This window comes from Zophobas morio, unplaced genomic scaffold (assembly GCF_036711695.1).
Source record: "Zophobas morio isolate AGI-343-1 ecotype UQ-CSIRO unplaced genomic scaffold, CSIRO_AGI_Zmor_V1 ptg000010l, whole genome shotgun sequence".
In the NCBI taxonomy this organism is placed as follows: Eukaryota; Metazoa; Arthropoda; class Insecta; order Coleoptera; family Tenebrionidae; genus Zophobas; species Zophobas morio.
The window spans coordinates 2,635,065-2,655,898 of record NW_026972115.1 but is presented as its reverse complement, the minus strand read 5'-3'; the positions used below and the strand labels follow the sequence as shown (position 1 = coordinate 2,655,898).

The following is a 20,834-nucleotide window of genomic DNA, read 5'->3' as shown; positions in this document are numbered from 1 at the left end:
CCGAATTTATAATCTTTTATTTATGCAATTTGCATTTTATCAATTTTTCGGCTTATCAGTGTTCTGATTTTCTAATTTTTCTTTTTTCAATGTGACATTTTCCAATTCCTCAATTTTTTATTTTTTTGTTCCTTCACTTTTTCGATTTCCAATTTTACAAGATCTCAAGGTTAAATTTTTCACATTTTCAATTTTCTATTTTTTTGTTTCTTCAGTTTTTCGATTTTCATTTTTCCAAATTTTGATTTATTTTTCAATTTTTTGGTAGTGCAATTTTTCGCTTTGAGATTCTCCAATTCTCAATTTCCACTTTTACAATTTTCGTTTCTTCTTCATCTTTTTTGTTTCTTCAATTTTTACATTTTGATTTATTTAACTTCTTCAATTTTTAAAGAGGAATTTTTCGATTTAAAATTTCTTGAGTTTTCAATTTTTCATTTTTCAACATTTCGCTTTAATTTTTTATTTCTTCAAATTTTCGATTTGCAATTTTTCGTTTCGAATGTTTATAATCTGTATTTTTCAATTATTCGTTTTTCCAAATTTACGAAATCAGAATTTCTCAATTTTTCAATTATTGGCTTTTAAAACGTTTTCATTTATTTAATTTTACACTTTTTCGATTGTTAATTTTTCAATTTTTTCGTTCTTCCAGTGTTACAGTTTTTGGGTTTTCCAATTTTTTCATTAGATTCGTTTTTTCTTCTTACCAATTTTTCGATTCATTAATTTTTTCCGACTTTTAAGTTTGTGGATTTTTAATTTTTCAATTTTTCGTTTCTTCGTTTCTTCAATTTGCTGATTTTGATTTTTGATTCTACAAATTTTCGGTTTTTCGATTTTTCAATTTTTTCAGATTTTTTAGTTTTTCGATTTTGAAGTTTTCCATTTTTCAATTTTTAATATTTTTCACTTTTTCAACTTTACGGGTTTTGAATTTTTCCATTTATAAGTTATTGGATTTACATGGTTTATTCTAAAATACACGATGTCATAGAGAAGTTATTTGAAGATCCTCAAAGTGATTATTTTCAAAATTAAAAATTATCCCGGCGCCTCCACAATTTTTAACGAAAATTTAAATTCGGTTAAATCGATTTAGAAAAGGTTCATTCTTATTGGAAATTGTCTAAGGATCACAAATCTGTGCTTACTTTTGCCGTCACTTCTGGGTATTTCGGAATTTTCGGTTTCAAAATCAAACTTTTTAAAAATCCAAAAAATTTTCAAATTCATCTTGGCGATTCTGGAAAAATAGTTGGAGTATTCGAAGAAATGAAGCCAAAAATAACTTCTACAAGTCTAAATAGAAAAAAACAAAATTTCTTTAGGCAATTCTCGAAACTACTCGGAACGAGTCAAAAATTTTGTAATTGGCAAGTATTGAAAAATTTTTCTTTGGTTAAAAATCCACACCAAACTCTGGCATATAGATAAAAAAAATAAATTAAAATAAAATTTTTAAAATATATTAAAATGGTAATATTTCATTTTGGCGCCTCTGGAAAAGTGGTGGAAATTTTTCTTAGAAATGTTCCTAAAAATGACTTCTGCAACTTGAAATGAACGAAAATCATGTTTTGCAAAAAGCTCGGAAAAATATCAAAATTAAAAAAATTGAGTAATTTTCGAAAGTGCTCGGAGAAAGTTAAAAATGTTATAAATTTGAGCTTTCAGTAAAATTGCCTTAAAATATATCAAAAGTCTAGGATATAAATCTGGAGAAACAAATTCGAAAAACGTAGCCGTTAAATGAAACCATTCCAAGTTTTTCTAAATTTTCGGTTTCAAAATCAAACTTTATAAAAATCTCAAAAATTTTCATATTTCATGGTGGCGATTTTGGAAAAATGGTTCGAATTTTCGAAGAAATGAAGCCAAAAATGACTTCTACAAGTCTAAATAGAAAAAAAATCTGGAAAAGTGTGAAAATTTTTCTTAGAAATGTTCCCCAAAATGACTTCTGCAACTTGAAATCAACGAAAATGAATTCCAAAATGCTGAGAAAAATATTAAAAATTTGAAAAACTAAGTAATTTTCGAAAGTAATAGGAAAAAGTTAAAAATTTCATAACTATGAGCTTTTGGCAAGTTGCCTTAAAATATACAATAAACTATGACTTTCAAATCTCGACAAGGTAATTTGGAAAACATAGCATTTTAATGAAACCAGCTTAAATTTTTCGAAATTTTCGGTTTTAAAATAAAATTTTTAAAGTATCTCAAAATGGTAATATTTCATTTTGGCGTATCTAGAAAAGTGGTGGAAAATTTTCGGAGAAATGTTCCCGAAAATGACTACTGAAACTTGAAATCAACGACAAACATGTCTTGAAGAATGTCAAAAAGCTCGGAAAAATAGCAAAAATTTGAAAAATTGAGTAATTTTCGTAAGTGCTCGGAGAAGGTTAAAAATTTAATAAAATTGAGCTTTCAGTAAATTTTCCTTTAAATATATCAAAAGTCTAGGACATAAATCTCGAGCAATTAATTCGAAAAACGTAGCCGTTAAATCAAACCAGACCAAGTTTTTCGAAATTTTCGGTTTCAAAATCAAATTTTCTAAAAATCTCAAAAATTTTCATATTTCATGGTGGCGATTTTGGAAAATGGTTCGAATTTTCGAAGAAATGAACCCAAAAATAACTTCTACAAGTCTAAATAGAAAAAAATCTGGAAAAGTGGTGGAAACTTTTCGTATAAACGTTCCCGAAAATGTCTTCTGCAACTTGAAATCAACGAAAATGAATTTCAAAATGCTGGGAAAAATATCAAAATTTTAAAAATTGAGTATTTTTCGAAAGTACTTGGAAAAAGTTAAGAATTTCATAACCATGAGCTTTTGGCAAGTTGTTTTAAAATATACAAAAAACTATGACTTTCAAATCTCGACAAGCTAATTTGGAAAACATAGCATTTTAATGAAACCAGCTCAACTTTTTCGAAATATTCGGTTTCAAAAAAAATTTTTTAAACTATCTCAAAATGGTAATACTTCATTTTGGCGTATCTAGAAAGTGGTGGAAATTTTTCTTACAAATATTCCCGAAAATGACTTCTGCAACTTGAAATCAACGACAAACATGTCTTGATGAATTTCAAAAAGCTCGGAAAAATATCAAAAATTTGCAAAATTGGATAATTTTCGAAAGTGCTCGGAGAAAGTTAAAAATTTAATAAAATTGAGCTTTCAGTAAATTTTCCTTTAAATATATCAAAAGTCTAGGACATAAATCTCGAGAAATTAATTCGAAAATCGTAGCCGTTAAATCAAACTAGACCAAGTTTTTCGAAATTTTCGGTTTCAAAATCAAACTGTTTAAAAATCTCAAAAATTTTCATATTTCATGGTGGCGATTTTGGAAAATGGTTCGAATTTTCGAAGAAATGAACCCAAAAATAACTTCTACAAGTTTAAATAGAAACAAAATCTGGAAAAGTGGTGAAAACTTTTCTTAGAAATGTTCTCGAAAATGACTTCTGCAACTGGAAATCAACGAAAATGAATTTCAAAACGCTGGGAAATATATCAAAAACTTGAAAAATTGACTAATTTTCGAAAGTTCTCGGAAAAAGTTAAAAATTTCATTACCATGAGCTTTTGGCAAGTTGTCTTAAAATATACAAAAAACTATGACTTTCAAATTTCGACAAGCTAATTTGGAAAACATAGCATTTTAATGAAACCAGCTCAACTTTTTCGAAATTTTCGGTTTCAAAATAAAATTCTTAAAGTATCTCAAAATGGTAATATTTCATTTTGGCGTATCTGGAAAAGTGGTGGAAATTTTTCTTAGAAATGTTCCCGAAAATGACTTCTGCAACTCAACGACAAACATGTCTTGATGAATTTCAAAAAGCTCGGAAAAATATCAAAAATTTGGAAAATTGACTAATTTTCGAAAGTGCTCGGAGAAAGTTAAAAATTTAATAAATCTCGAGAAATAACTTCTACAAGTCTAAATAGAAAAAAAATCTGGAAAAGTGGTGGAAATTTTTCTTAGAAATGTCCCGAAAATGATTTCTGCAACTTGAAATGAACGAAAATGAATTTCAAAATGCTGAGAAAAATATCAAAAATTTGAAAAATTGAGTAATTTTCGAAAGTACTCGGAAAAAGTTAAAAATTTCATAACTTTGAGCTTTTGGCAAATTGTCTTAAAATATAGTAAAAACTATGACTTTCAAATCTCGACAAGCTAATTTGGAAAACAGCATTTTAATGAAACCAGCTCAACTTATTCGAAATTTTTGGTTTCAAAATAAAACTTTTAAAGTATCTCAAAATGGTAATATTTCATTTTGCCGTATCTGGAAAAGTGGTGAAAATCTCGGAAAAATATCAAAAATTTGAAAAATTCTGTAATTTTCGAAAGTGCTCGGAGAAAGTAAAAAATTTAATCAAATTGAGCTTTCAGTAAATTTTCCTTTGAATATATCAAAAGTCTAGGACATACATGTCGAGAAATTAATTCGAAAAACGTAGCCGTTAAATCAAAGCAGAGCAAGTTTTTCGAAATTTTCGGTTTCAAAATCAAACTTTTTCAAAATCTCAAAAATTTTCATATTTCATCGTGGCGATTTTGGAAAAATGGTTCGAATTTTCGAAAAAATGAAGCCAAAAATAACTTCTACGAGTCTAAAAAAAAAACCTGAAAAAGTGGTGGAAATTTTTCTTAGAAATATTCCCGAAAATGATTTCTGCAACTTGAAATCAAGGAAAATGGATTTCAAAATGCTGGGAAAAATATAAAAAATTTGAAACATTGAGTACTTTTCGAAAGTACTCGGAAAAAGTTAAAAATTTCATAACTATGAGCTTTTGGCAAGTTGTCTTAAAATATACAAAAAACTATGGTGGAAACTTTTCTTAAAAGTGGAACAATGAGTTCTGCAACTTGAAATCAACGAAAATGAATTTCAAAATGCTGGGAAAAATATCAAAAATTTAAAAAATTGAGTAACAACAAGCTTTTGGCAAGTTGTCTTAAAATATACAAAAAACTATGACTTTCAAATCTCGACAAGCCAATTTGAAAAACATTTTAATGAAATCAGCTAAACTTTTTCGAAATTTTCGGTTTCAAAATAAAATTTTTAAGGTATCTCAAAAATGACCATATTATATTTTGACGATTCTGGGAACGTAGTGGGAATTTCCGAAGAATATTGCCAAGTTTTTCCTACAACCTGATTACTGAACGAAACAAATAAAGATGCATAGTTCGTTATCAAATTAATGATAATTTTTGGACGATTTTTCCCAATTTCCTTCTTTATTTGAAGAGGAACAATTTTCTCTGAATTATTTTCGTAATCCTGAGACAATTTGCTATAAGAATAAACCTCTTTCCGATCGATTTGATTAAATTTCATTTTGATTCAAAATTGGTGGAGGCGCCGGGATAATATTTAAAACAAAAAAAAAATATTTCGACAATCTTCAAACAACCATTTTTTTCTACAACTTGATCGATTTGACCAAATTTTATTTTGTATCCAAAAAAGGTAGAGGCATCGGAATAATATTTAATTTTAAAAATTATTATTTCTAGAAATTTTGAATAAAAAGTTAAACAAACATAAAGAGGTCTATTTTAATTGGAAGCGGTCATATAGAAGGAGTTTTAAACACTAGTGAAGTCCTACCTATGTAAATAGAGTCTTCTCCATATATGTTTCTTTGCCAAGCTGCCTACAACCACACATTTAAATACATATGACTACCAAAATTGTTTTTCAAACTCAAATTCGAACATGTTGTAAAACTACCAACGAAGACGACTAAAGTCACTGCCTGACCCAAATCCGTACCAGCCCAAAGAATTGAATTCCCTCCACTGCGTCGCAAAAAAATAGCGCGAACTTCTGCGGCCACCGAGATATTCCTCTTATTTCCGATTTCCGAGCAATTTCCTCTTTCGAGAAAATTATTTTAGAGCGTCGCGACGCTATCCGCGGCATTGTTAAGAGCAATTCCGTAATGAATTTCTCGGAAATTTCAGCCAGCACGTCTAGAACGTATGATCCAAGCTCGTGCAAAAGCCCTCCACCCACTTGCTGTGCACGGCGGAATGCAGCGCGAACGCAGGTGTTGCATTCGCAATTGCCACGACGAGTTTCATGGAATATCATAGCGCCTTTCCTTTAATAATAAAAAAAAAAAACGATAAAGTGTGTTTTCGTATGAGATGCTAATTAAGTGTGCTAAATTTCGACGACACGAACTTAACCTACTGAGTGCTGGTTTCGCGCGCTCCAATTTCGCTTTCGATGTGTGTTATACGTCTTTTTGCAGCGTACTTCATGGCAAATCCGCACTACCTGGAGCACTACTCGCAACATCAAAGCCCTCTCGAAAACTAATCATTCCATACTCCACCTCTCCGGTTCCGACGTTATTACTTTTCATTTTCGTCGTTTCGTATTTCGATTTCCGCGCTCTGGTTGCAAGTAAAACGTGGGCTTTACCTAACGTCAAACGGATATTTGTTATTTAGTTGCCTTCCTTCGTACAAATATAATTCGCTTTCAAAGCGGCTCTAATTCCGGCAAAGAATATCCGAAAGTGAGAGGCCATCGATCCGTGAAGTCGACGTGCCAAAATTACATCGCGTATTAAAATTGTTTAAATCGTCCATCCGCGCTAATAACCGGTGATTTATCGCCATAATAAAGAAGCCATCTGTCTGCAGAGGGCGCCGTCAGCCGATATTTCAAGACGGAGCTGCCATTAGTAGAGAGGACTCGATTAGCGAGCTCCCTCTCCAATGAGCGAATTGTATTAAATTATGAAAATCGGCGCTGTGTGAAATTATTCAGGTAATTTGAGAGAGCGGCGCTGAGCCGTGGTAAGTGGGCATAATGCTAATCACGGTAGCTGTTAGCTAAATTTTGTTAGGACAAATAGCCGGCTGACGTTATTGTTGCGAGCGTTTTGCAAAATAGGACAGTGTGGGAAAGTGGAGAGAGCGGATTTTGCATGTGAAACTCCAAAACGGCCTAGCGTAATTTTATTGGCGCAAATTGGGTTTGGATACAGGTCCCCGGAGACGAGCGCCTTTGTCTCCCAATTTGATTCCACTAGAGTCGAAGGAGTCGCCACAAACGCACTGAAACGCCTCAATATATATCCACCAGGACACAAAACCATTTCACTTCATTAATTGAAGAAACTTGATTTTTAAATTTTGAAGTAGCGCTTACTGTCTCCTTATAGCGAATTCCCTGTCCGCACGCGTGCGGTAAGCCGGTGTCCAATCACTGTCAAACGCACCCATTACCCGGATGCACCTCGGTTCGATTATCCAGGGGCGCTCCGGGTCGAATGAATACACTGATGAAATGATTCGTCGAAATAAAATAAAAAAGAAAATCTTAAACTGCTCCGTCATCGCCCAGATCCTGAAAAAGTCGTGCGAACTTTTGCGCTGAATCCAAATCGGCGAATTACGCTCCCACTTGAATGAGGGCCGCAGAAAGCGACCCCCACGAGATTGCCAAATTTTATTTATTTAGGTACAACGTCGAGGGCATTATCGACACAGCTTGAATCCGAATTTATGGAAACTGTTGGGGCGAATTAAAGCGGGAGCTGCGGCGGAATGCGCCAGGAAGGCGTGGAAAATTTGCGATTGTTTTAGGGGCACTGGCGGGTTTACGCGGAATAAACAATGGCGGTTTTTCGGTGTCTTGGGTTGTTTTGACCAGAAAGCGAGCTGGTTGAGGAAATATTTTACTAGTTTTGAATGAAAATGAAATTTTGATTAAACTGGTCCGAAAGAAGTGTACATTTATTGGGAATTGCTTCGAAAGCACGAAAATAATGGAGAAAAATCTTATCTCCTTCAAGTGACAGAGATAATCGGAAAAAAAAAACGTCCTTACTTTGACATCAAACATTAGATCTTTCCTCATTCCGTTCTGAAACCAAGTTGTGAAAAGAAATACACAATTTCTTCTAAAATATATTATTTCATATAAAAATTCTTTGAAGATTCTTGAAATAAACATTTTTAAATATAAATATTAATCCCGGCGCCTCCACCATTTTTGAATAAAAATAAATTCCGTCAAATCCATCCGGAAGAGGTCCGTTCCTTTTGGAAATTGTCTCAGGATCACGTAAAAATTGAGAAAAAATTTATTTTCTTCAAAAAAAAAGGGAAATCGGAAAAATTCGTTCAAACAACGTAATTAATTTGACGCCAAACGATGTATCTTTCCTTATTTCGTTCAGAAGCCAAGTGTAGACAGAAATGTACAATTTCTTTTAAATTATGTCCTTTCATATAAAAATGTTTTGAAAATGCTCGAAATAATCAATTTTAAAGTTAAATATTTTCCTGGCGCCTCCAACATTGTTAATGAAAATAAAATTTGATTAGTTTGGTCCGAAAGAGGTCCATTTTTGTCTGAAATTGTCTCAGGATCACGAGAACAATGGAGAAAAAATTTATCTCCCTCGAATGAAAGGGGAAAATCCGAAAATTCGTCCAAGAAGACGTCCTTAGTTTGACACCAAACATTAGATTTTTCCTCATTCCGTTCTGAAACCAAGTTGTGAAAAGAAATACACAATTTCTTCTAAAATAAATTATTTCATATTAAAATTCTTTGAAGATTCTTCTTTTTAAATGTAAATATTAATCCCGGCGCCTCCACCATTTTTGAATAAAAATAAATTTCGTCAAATCCATCCGGAAGAGGTCCATTCATTTTGGAATTTGTCTCAGGATTATGAAAAAAATTGAGAAAAATTTGATTTTCTTCAAACAAAAAGGGAAATCGAAAAAATTCGTTCAAACAAGAAATCAATTTGACGCCAAACAATATATCTTTCCTTAGTCCATTCAGAAGCCAAGTGCAGGGAGAAATAAACAATTTCTTTAAATTATATCCTTTCATCTAAAAATTTTTTGAAGATTTTTGAAATAATCATTTTCAAAATTAAATATTTTCCCGGCGCCTCCACCATTGTTAATGAATGTCAAATTTGATTAGTTTGGTCCGAAAGAGGTCCATTTTTATCTGAAATTGTCTCAGGATTTCGAGAATAATGGACAAAAAATTTATCTCCCTCGAATGAAAGGGGAAAATCGGAAAACTCGTAGAAGAAGACGTCCTTAGTTTGACGCCAAACATTAGATCTTTCCTCATTCCGTTCTGAAACCAAGTTGTGAAAAGAAATACACAATTTCTTCTAAAATAAAATATTTCATATTAAGATTCTTTGAAGATTCTTGAAATAACCATTTCTAAATGTAAATATTAATCTTGGCGCCTCCACCATTTTTGAATAAAAATAAATTTCGTCAAATGCTTCCAGAAGAGGTCCATTCCTTTTGGAATTTGTCTCAGGATGACGAAAAAAATTGAGAAAAAAATGATTTTCTTCAAATAAAGAGGGAAATCGGAAAAATTCGTTCAAACAACGTAACTAATTTGACGCCAAACGATGTATCTTTCCTCATTCCGTTCTGAAACCAAGTTGTGAAAAGAAATACACAATTTCTTCTAAAATAAAATATTTCATATTAAGATTCTTTGAAGATTCTTGAAATAACCATTTCTAAATGTAAATATTAATCTTGGCGCCTCCACCATTTTTGAATAAAAATAAATTTCGTCAAATGCTTCCAGAAGAGGTCCATTCCTTTTGGAATTTGTCTCAGGATGACGAAAAAAATTGAGAAAAAAATGATTTTCTTCAAATAAAGAGGGAAATCGGAAAAATTCGTTCAAACAACGTAACTAATTTGACGCCAAACGATGTACCTTATCTTTCCTTATTTCGTTCAGAAGCCAAGTGTAGAGAGAACTGTACAATTTCTTTTAAATTATGTCCTTTCATATAAAAATTTTTTGAAGGTTCTCGAAATAATCAATTTTAAAATTAAATATTTTCCCGGCGCCTCCAACGTTTTTAATGAAAATAAAATTTGATTAGTTTGGTCCGAAAGAGGTCCATTTTTGTCTGAAATTGTCTCAGGATCACGAGAACAATGGAGAAAAAATTTATCTCCCTCGAATGAAAGGGGAAAATCCGAAAATTCGTCCAAGAAGACGTCCTTAGTTTGACACCAAACATTAGATTTTTCCTCATTCCGTTCTGAAACCAAGTTGTCAAAAGAAATACACAATTTCTTCTAAAATAAATTATTTCATATTAAAATTTTTTGAAGATTCTTGAAATAACCATTTTTAAATGTAAATATTAATCCCGGCGCTTCCACTATTTTTGAATAAAAATAAATTTCGTCAAATCCATCCGGAAGAGGTCCATTCATTTTGGAATTTGTCTCAGGATTATGAAAAAAATTGAGAAAAATTTGATTTTCTTCAAACAAAAAGGGAAATCGAAAAAATTCGTTCAAACAAGAAATCAATTTGACGCCAAACAATATATCTTTCCTTAGTCCATTCAGAAGCCAAGTGCAGAGAGAAATAAACAATTTCTTTAAATTATATCCTTTCATCTAAAAATTTTTTGAAGATTTTTGAAATAATCATTTTCAAAATTAAATATTTTCCCGGCGCCTCCACCATTGTTAATGAATGTCAAATTTGATTAGTTTGGTCCGAAAGAGGTCCATTTTTATCTGAAATTGTCTCAGGATTTCGAGAATAATGGACAAAAAATTTATCTCCCTCGAATGAAAGGGGAAAATCGGAAAACTCGTAGAAGAAGACGTCCTTAGTTTGACGCCAAACATTAGATCTTTCCTCATTCCGTTCTGAAACCAAGTTGTGAAAAGAAATACACAATTTCTTCTAAAATAAAATATTTCATATTAAGATTCTTTGAAGATTCTTGAAATAACCATTTCTAAATGTAAATATTAATCTTGGCGCCTCCACCATTTTTGAATAAAAATAAATTTCGTCAAATCCATCCGGAAGAGGTCCATTCCTTTTGGAATTTGTCTCAGGATGACGAAAAAAATTGAGAAAAAAATGATTTTCTTCAAATAAAGAGGGAAATCGGAAAAATTCGTTCAAACAACGTAACTAATTTGACGCCAAACGATGTATCTTTCCTTATTTCGTTCAGAAGCCAAGTGTAGAGAGAACTGTACAATTTCTTTTAAATTATGTCCTTTCATATAAAAATTTTTTGAAGGTTCTCGAAATAATCAATTTTAAAATTAAATATTTTCCCGGCGCCTCCAACATTTTTAATGAAAATAAAATTTGATTAGTTTGGTCCGAAAGAGGTCCATTTTTATCTGAAATTGTCCCAGGATCACTAGAATAATGGAGAAAAACCAAAACCAACCAAGTTGTGAAAAGAAATACACAATTTCTTCTAAAATAAATTATTTCATATAAAAATTCTTTTAAGTTTCTCGAAATAATCATTTTTAAAAATAAATATTAATCCTGGCGTCTCCACCATTTTTGAATCAAAAATAAATTTCATCAACTCTACCCGGAAGAGGTCCATTCCTTTTGGAATTTGTCTCAGGATCACGAAAAAAATTGAGAAAAATTGATTTTCTTCAAATAAAAACGAAAATCTGAAAAATTCGTTCAAACAACGAAATTAGTTTCACGCCAAACGATGTATCTTTCCTTATTTCGTTCAGAAGCCGAGTGAAGAGAGAAATGTACTATTTCTTTTAAATTATATCCTTTGATCTAAAAATATTTTCAGATTCTCGAAATACTCGTTTTCAAAATTAAATATTTTCCCGGCGTCTCCACCATTATTGAATAAAAGTAAAATTTGATCAATTAGGTCCGAAAGAGGTCCATTCTTATCTGAAATTGTCTCAGGATCACGAGAATAATGGAGAAAAAATTTATCTCCTTCGAATGAAAGGGAAAATCGGAGAATTCATCCAAAAAACTTCTTTAATTTGACTCCAAACTTTGGATCTTTCCTCATTCACTTGTGAAACCATACAAAAGTTCCTTGAAGATTCTCGAAATAATAATTTTTTAAATTAAATATAATCCCGGTGCCTCCAACATTTTTGAATAAAAAAAAAATGAAATCAATTCGTTCCGATGGAGTTCCGTTCCTGTTGGAAATTGTTTCAGGATCACAATAAAAATAAGAAAAAAACAATATTCTTCAAATAAAAAGAAAATCGGTAAAATTCGTCCAAAAACATCATTAACTTATTTCCTTATTAGATCTACGTTTTTCTGTAGATTCTATATAAAAATTCTTCCAAGATTCTCGAAATAATGTTTTTTAATTAAATATCATTCCGGTGTCTCCACCATTTTCGGATCAAAATATTGGAAATCGTCTCAGGATCGCGATAATATTAAAAAAAAATAATTTATTCAGATTTTTCCAGGTCTTTTAAAACATTTTCCAGATTCCCTCAGGTCTTGCAAACTTTTCCAAACCCTTTCAAAATATTCCAAATTCTCTCAGATCCTCTCAAAACATCTCAGACTCTCTCAAAATCTCTCAAGCCCTCTCAGATTTTTTCAGATTCTTTCAGATTTTCTCTGAGTTTTCCACATTTTGCAAGATTCTCACATATTCTTCCAGATTCTACTAGCTTATTTCAGATTTTTTTTCAGATCCTTTCAGAATATTCCGGGTTCTTTCAGATCGCCCAAAATTGTCTCCAATTGTATAAAATTTTCTAAGAATCTCTGAATATCTCAGATTTTTTCAGATTATTAGATTCTCTCAGACTCTCTCAGAACCTCTCCGAATATCTCAAACCCTCTGAGACTTTTTTTTTTATTAAATATCATTCCGGCGTGGGCACTATTTTCGGATCAAAATAAAATTTGATCAAATCTATCCAAAAGGGGTCAATTCTTGTTGGAAATTGTCTCAGGATCGCGAAAATAAGGAAGAGGGAGAGAAATTTTTTTATTCGTAATAAAAAGAAAAATTGGACAAAACCACGTCATTAGTTTGAGACCAAACCAAGAATTCTTCCTCATTTCACTCGAAAACCAAGCTGTGGAAAGAAATATACAATTTCTTCCGAAAAACGAAAAAGTTCTTCGAACTTTCCCGAAATAATGATTTTTAAAATTAAATATTATCCCGGCGCCTCCACCATTTTTGAATGAAAATAAAATTGATAAAATCGATCCAAAAGAAAAAAATGTTGTGGAAATTGGCCTTCTTCAAATAAAATCGTAAAATATTATGTATTTCGAAAATATATTCCCTGAAAATTCTGAAAACAATTAACTTTAAAAGCAGATATTTTCTTGGTCAAATCTGGTTAAATCGATTCGAAAGAGGTTCATTGTTGTTGGAAGATTTTCTCAAGAACATAAGAAATCAGTTCCAGAGAGCGGAAAATTTTGGCCGTCACATGTTTGCATAAGATCGTAGTGTCAGTTCTAATCATAAGATTCCAATGTTTGTCATAGGTTACAGAATGGAAAAAACGTGATAATTTAGAATAATATAGAACACTCTACTCTTAATCAGCATATTCACAGGTTTTTATATCTTCATGTCAGTTTATCTTGCAGAGTAAACATAAATTAGATATAAATAGCGCATATCTTCCTTTAATCAAAATTTAATTTTATTATTCAAATTCAAGAATGTCATAATAGATTTTAAATAAAATTACAGTGTCTACCAAATGACATTGTTTTTATAAAATTCAAAAATCTCGGGAAGGTGTTACGTGGCTCTCGACCGCGACTAGGCTCAACCGGGAAGGCTGTGGGTGATGGTACAAAAAAAAATAAAGATTGGAGCCTACAATTAATTAAATTTATTTAGAACGGGGGAGGTGAGTGACTGTGTGACTGAGTATAAACTATCGATCTAAATATAAAAAAAACTTAAATAAATTACTATTCTAACCTTATGAGTAGTTCGCGTCCGTACCGCAACAGTGCCGTTCCTGGCGGTGGCGAAGATGCCGAACGCGAATATACTTAAATAATAAAAAAATACAAGAAAATAAAATAATACCTAATACCCTATAACTAACGCCTCTCCTTCTGTCCGGAGTCCAGCACGGCGTCCTCACTTAGAAATTGGGGTGGGGCGGGGCGGCTAGTTGACCTTCGTCCAAACTTCACACAGAAAAAAACTTTTCCACGCCAAGAGCGCAAAAAGATGGCAACACGTAGAAAAGAGGAGGGAAAAAAAACCCAACGGTAAAAGTAAAGCGAAGAAGAAAAAAAAGAAAAAAAGAAAAAGGCCTGAAAAGAAGATTAACTAAATTTCAATCCAGAACCCAATCCAGTAATTACCTCTGATGGTGTGCGGCCTTAAAGTAAATTTTCGGGGGTCTCAAAAACACAGGACACACGTCCTCGTTCCCAAATGCGGTGGCCTCAAATCGTCTCTAACGCAATTTGGAGAAGAGTAATGCCACAACTGGCTAAAATAAGGGCTCTACCTCCAAAAATGGCCCCTTCGCACTGGATACCCTGAAAACACTTGCACCCGTTCCCAACGACTCGAAAAATCAAAGTGGAGTCCCTCCTGGTTTTTTTTTTCCTTTCTGTGGCATGCGCGGTCTGAAATACCCAAATTGATTGAGGGAGGGGAAAATATCGATACCCCGAATCAATGAGAGCTGTCAACTAACCTCACAAACTCATAAATAAACAAAATCAACCAAAAGCGTATCAAAGGTTTTAGGAATTAATGTGGATACAACAGACTGGTTTAAAATATAAAAAAAAACACATGTGTAATTATTTTACCATAACTGTATTTTCAATAAATTTATTTTTAATTTTTTTATGTACCCTATAAACGTATTTAAAATTTTATGTATGATAATTCAAGTTTAAAAATAATTACCCATGAAAAAAAATTCGTCGCTATAAGTTCACACCACTGGCGCATAATTTGGCAATTGCTTATGCAAACAGTCCACCAGCTGGAAGGCCGTGTCTTCAGCTGTATCCTTCTTCACGGCGCATTTGGCAACAATCTTCTCGCTTTGTTCCTCACCTTCACTTGCTGCCACCACCGTGGGTTTAATCTTCTCGATCTTCAAATCCCCGTTATCGTCAATGAACTCCAGCTTCTTCAAAACGCAAAGAACGTGTTTCTTCGTTTTGGCATCATCAGGGAAATTGGCAACGTCGACCTTGTTTACTTCTTCTTGAGTTATCCCTGATTCTTGTCGACATGGCGCGCTGTATTTCTCCAATTTTTCTTTTTGTTGGTCGGTGAGAGCCTTCAAGATTTCAATTACGTGTTGCTAAGTAAAAGAAAAGACTTACCGCGACCGAAGATAAAAGAATGGCGATAAGAAAGTAGTAGTAGAAGGTCATTTTGACTGCACTCTGTTGCAAACACGACCGCGATTTATATATACCGGGAGTTATCGCATGTTTCTTTACAGAGGTCTCGGTGAACAAAAATTTCGTTTCGATGCGATTACACTCATTAATGATTACAATTTGCTCTTTTTGCTTTAGATACAAAATCGCTCATTATGATATTCCCGAAGATATCTTCTTATAAAGTTAATAAAGTTAATAAAGTTGCCGAGTAAAGGGATCTCCGCCAACAGGTTGAGGCTTTCGCGCCCTTTCTCCACCCTAATGCCTCTGTCTCCCTAAACACTCTCTTTATACACCCCAAACCGTTTTATTGCAATTTCTGTTTACTCGTTTCTATTTGTGTAGGCCGTTTTATTGCCACTCGACCGATTTATTCGGATTAGCTTAAAATACGATCTCCCTTTTCTTATCGACTGATTTGAATGGAACGTGCCTTGGTGCTGTTTTAGGTGACAGGCGAGCCAGGGAGCTAACTGCCACGGAGATGCCGCAGTTGGATGACCCGGTCGTGCCCGATATTCCCAAAACCGATCCCTGTTATCGTTTCATATACGGGAACATGGAGAAACACGAGTTTTATAGTCCCGGATTTGAAGATAAACCCACTTACACGAACAACACCAATTGTGTCCGAATCCTGCAAGGTGAGTGAGCTTTTTGTATTACTGTTATTATTAATTTCAGGATAACATGCTTATTTCTAAATAAAGCACTTGAGTGCTAAATGTTTTTATAACTTGAACACGGTAAAAGTTTGTCTATGATCGGCTAAAGTTATTTTGTTCGGCGAAAATGTCGTTCGACTTCATAAAAGGTAACTGGAGACCGTTAAAATTTTTAAGTTTGAAGTGTTGTTTAGAAAACTGCACCTTAGCACATTATTAATTTTTAAGTGTAAGTTAAGTGTTTGAAAGTCTTCATTTTTTTTTTTTGTAAAATCGTGTCAGATTTACAAAATATTTTATCTGATTTTTCTATGAAAAGAAACGAGCTTGATTGAGTTTAATAATAGAACTGGTGTAATTTATGTTTACCAGATTGGTAGTCATTACAAATATCACTGTCAAATAACTAACGAAATAAACGTCAAAAGAACGATTATTATTTTTCCTACGCAGAACGAGATTTATTCAGTGATAAATTCTAAGGACTAGTTTGGACGTTTTTTTGTCTTCAGGTTCACATACTGCTAAAATACCGTTTTATTGTGAAAATTTAACCATATAAATATTACAATCTGACATTTGTCTTACCAACCACAGTAAAATTCACCAAAATAAAAAATCCAATTATATTAAAAAAAAAATCAGATTCTTCCAGATTTTCAGATTGTTTTCAAATTTTTGTTTCAAGACATTTCCACAAATTTCCAGATCTCTTTCAGATCTTTTCAGATTGTTCTAAATTCTCTCAAGTTCTCGCAAATTGTCTCAGTTTCTTTCAGATCTTGCCCGATATTTCCAGATATTTTCCAGATCTCTTCGGATCCCTTTTCACTTTTAAAGACACTTTCAAATTCGTCCAAATTCTCTCAGATTCTTTCAGATTCTCTCAAATTGTGCCTGATTCTCCCAAATTCACTCAGATCCTTGCAGATTCTTTCACATTCTTGCAGAGTCGTTCAGATTCTTTCAGATTCTCTCAGATTCTCTCAGATTCTTTTAGATATTTTCAGAATCTTCCATATCGTTTCAGATAATTCCAGGTATTTTCAAACATTTCAGGACATTGCCAGAATTCTCCAAGTCTTTTCAGATTTTGCAAACCCTTCCAGACTCAGAATCTCTAAGATTCTCACAGATTTAATCAGACTCTCTCAGACTATCTTAGACTCCATCAGACTCTCTCAGGTTCTCCGAACTTCTCTCAAATTTTATCCAGTTCTCCCAAATTACTTTAGTTCTGTCCAAATCCGTCTAGATTTTTCCATAGTTTACCAGGATCCTCCAGGGCCCTTCAGGTCTCTTCAAACTCTTCCAGATTCTCTTAGATTGTGTCATATTATCTTAGATTCTCTCCGATTTTTTCAGTTTTTTTTTTCAGAATATTTCAGATTATTTCAGATTTTTTCAAATTCTTTCGGATTCTTTCAGACACTTGCAGATTTTTCAGCGCTTTTCAGAACATTTCAGAATATTTCCAGGATTCTTCAGATTTCTTCGATCTTTTCAGGTCTTGCAGAGTTTTCCCAGAAAAATTATTATAAAATCTCTCAGATTCTGTCAGATTGTCCCAGTTTTCTTCAGATTCTCTCAGATTCTCTTACACTTTCTCAGACTCTTTCAGATTCGCTTACGTTTTCCAACATTTTTTTTATTCTCTGATATTCTCTCAAATCCTGCCCGATCCTTCCAGAATTTTCCAGATTTTCCCAAATTCCGTTAGATTCCCTCATATTCTGTTAGACTCTTTCAGAAATTCTCTGACGCTCTTAGACTCACTCAAAATGTTTTAAATTCCATCAGCTTTTTCACACAGAGTCATTCAGAGTTTTTCAAAATCTATCAAACTCTTTCAGGTTCTTTCAAATTCTTTCAGATTCTTTCATATTCTTTCAGATTCTTTCAGATTCTTCCAGATAGCTTCAGATTTTTCGGGTCTTGCAGATTGTTCTAGACTCTCTCGCTAATTCTAGATTCTCTCAGATTCCGTAAGATCGTCTCAGATTCTCTAAAGTTCTCCTATTCTCCCAGATTTTCTTAAATCCTCTCAGATTCTCTTCCAGACTCAGATTCTTTCAGATTGTTTCAAATTGCCTCAGATCCTCTAAGATTCTTTCAGATTTAATTAGGTTGTCTCAGAGTTTCTCTAACTCAAGTAGGTTCTTTCAGATTCTTTCTGATTCTCTTGAATTTTTTCAGATTTTTTCAGATCTTGCCAGATACTTCCAGATTTTTCCAAAACCCTTCAGATCACATCAGGTTATTGCAGACTCCTACAGACTTGTGTAGATTCTACCACATTTCTCCAGATTCTCATATATTTCCCCAAATTTCGTCAGGCTCTCGCATATTCTCTCTGTATCTCTCATATTCACTCAGATTCTTGCAGGTTCTTTCAGATTCTCATATATTTTTCCAGATCTTTCAAGACATTTCCAGTATTTTCCAAATATTGTCAGATATTTCCAAGTTATGCAGAATTTTTCAAGTTATTCCAGATTCCCTTATTTTCACTCAAATTGTCTGAGATTTTGACAAATTCTTTCAGGTTCTTCCAGATTATTTTAGATTCTTCAAATTTGTTCAAATGTCTTCAGATTTCTTCGCATTTCTTCAGATCTCTTCAGATTTCTTCAGATTTCTTCAGTTTTTTCAGATTTCTTCAAATTCCTTCAGATTTCTTCAGATTTCTTCAGATAGCTGTAGATTTTTCAGATCATGCAGACTCTTCTAGACTCTTTCGGGTAATTCTAGATTTTCTCAGATTCCATAAGACTGTCTCAGATTCTCTAAGGTTCTCCTATTCTCCCAGATTTTCTCAAATTTTCTAATGTTTCCCAAATCCTCTCATACTCTTTTCTAGACTCACATTCTTTCAGATTGTCTCAAGTTGCCGCAGATTTCTTCAGATTTCTTCAGATTTCACCAGATTTTATCAGATTTCTTCAGGTTCTTCAGATTTCCTCAGATTTTTTCAGATTTCGTCAGATTTCATCAGATTTCCACAGATTTCTTCATATTTCTTCAGATTTCTTCAGATTTCTCCAGATTTCTCCAGATTTCTCCAGATTTCTCCAGATTTCTTCAGCTTTCTTCAGATTTCTTCAGGTTTCTTCAGATTTCTTAAGATTCTTCAGATTTCTTCAGATTCTCCGAAATTTTCTCAAATTCTCTTAAAGTCTATTAAATTCTCTCAGACTCTCTTCCAGACTCAGATTATTTCAGATTGTCTCAAACTGCCTCAGATCCTCTAAAATTCTCTCAGATTTAGTTAGGTTGTCTCAGAGTTTCTCTAACTCTCACAGGTTCTCTCAGATTCTTTCTGATTCTTTTGAATTTTTTCAGATCTTACCAGATATTTCCAGGACCCTTCAGATCACATTAGGTTATTGCAGACTCCTACAGACTTGTCCAGATTCTACCAGATTTCTTCAGATTCTGATAGATTCTCCCAAATTCTCTCAGGCTCTCTCATATTCTCTCTGTATCTCTCAGATTCACTCAGATTCTTAAAGGTTCTTTCAGATTCTCAGATATTTTTCCAGATCTTTCAAGACACTTCCAGTGTTTTTCCAAATACCTTCAGATCTTTCCAAGTTATGCAGAATCTTTCAAGTTATTCCAAATTCTCTTATTTTCACTCAAATTGTCTCAGATTTTCGCAGATTCTTTCAGGTTGTTCCAGATTATTTTAGATTCTTCAAATTTCTTTAAATTTCTTCAGATTTCTTCACATTTATTCAGATCTCTTCAGATTTCTTCATATTTCTTCAGATTTCTTCAGATTCCTACAGATTTCTTCAGATTTCTTCAGATTTCTTCAGATAACTTTAGATTTTTCGAGTCTTGCAGACTCTTCTAGACCCTGTCGTGTAATTCTAGATTCTCTCAGATTCCATAAGACTATCTCAGATTCTCTAAGGTTCTCCTATTCTCCCAGATTTTCTCAAATTTTCTTAAGTCTCCCAAATCCTCTCATACTCTCTTCCAGACTCACATTCTTTCAGATTGTCTCAAATTGCCTCAGATTTCTTCAGATTTCTTCAGATTTCTTCAGATTTCTTCGGATTTCTTCAGATTCGTTGAGATTTTTTCAGATTTCTTCAGATTCCTTCAGATTTCTTTAGATTTCTTCAGATTTCTTCAGATTCGTTGAGATTTTTTCAGATTTCTTCAGATTCCTTCAGATTTCTTTAGATTTCTTCAGATTTCTTCAGATAACTTTAGATTTTTCGAGTCTTGCAGACTCTTCTAGACCCTCGGGTAATTATAGATTCTCTCAGATTCCATAAGACTGTCTCAGATTCTTTAAGGTTGTCCTATTCTCCCAGATTTTCTCAAATTTTCTTAAGTCTCCCAAAGCCTCTCATACTCTCTTCCAGACTCACATTCTTTCAGATTGTCTCAGATTTCATCAGATTTCATCAGATTTCTTTAGATTTATTCAGATAACTTTAGATTTTTTGAGTCTTGCAGACTCTTCTAGACCCTTTCGGGTAATTCTAGATTCTCTCAGATTCCGTAAGACTGTCTCAGATTCTCTAAGGTTCTCCTATTCTCCCAGATTTTCTCAAATTTTCTTAAGTCTCCCAAATCCTCTCATACTCTCTTCCAGACTCACATTCTTTCAGATTGTCGCAAATTGCCTCAGATTTCTTCACATTTCTTCAGATTTCATCAGATTTCTTCAGATTTCTTCAGATTTCTTCAGATTTCTTCAGATTTCTTCAGATTTCTTCAGATTTCTTCAGATTTCTTCAGATAACTTTAGATTTTTCGTTTCTTGCAGACTCTTCTAGCCCCTTTCGGGTAATTCTAGATTCTCTCAGATTCCGTAAGACTGTCTCAGATTCTCTAAGGTTCTCCTATTCTCCCAGATTTTCTCAAATTTTCTTAAGTCTCCCAAATCCTCTCATACTC

The 20,834-nt window shown here is 33.0% G+C and overlaps 2 protein-coding genes across 3 annotated transcripts in view; one reads left to right on the top strand and one right to left on the bottom strand.

The window, feature by feature from the left end:
- Window positions 1-20,834, top strand: part of LOC135126138 (bone morphogenetic protein 1 homolog) — a 430,017-nt gene that overhangs the window by 252,519 nt on the left and 156,664 nt on the right. For both annotated transcript variants that reach the window (XM_064051970.1, XM_064051969.1), the window contains one exon: window positions 15,702-15,896. In XM_064051970.1, coding sequence (XP_063908040.1) covers window positions 15,702-15,896 — 195 coding nt within the window. The remainder of the gene's footprint in view (window positions 1-15,701; window positions 15,897-20,834) is intronic.
- LOC135125983 (B1 protein-like) lies at window positions 14,650-15,274 on the bottom strand. The gene is made up of 2 exons (XM_064051771.1): window positions 15,190-15,274; window positions 14,650-15,143 (listed from the first exon to the last, which is right to left on the bottom strand). The coding sequence occupies exons 1-2, from the start codon at window positions 15,238-15,240 to the stop codon at window positions 14,790-14,792; spliced, it is 405 nt and encodes a 134-aa protein (XP_063907841.1). The 5' UTR covers window positions 15,241-15,274; the 3' UTR covers window positions 14,650-14,789.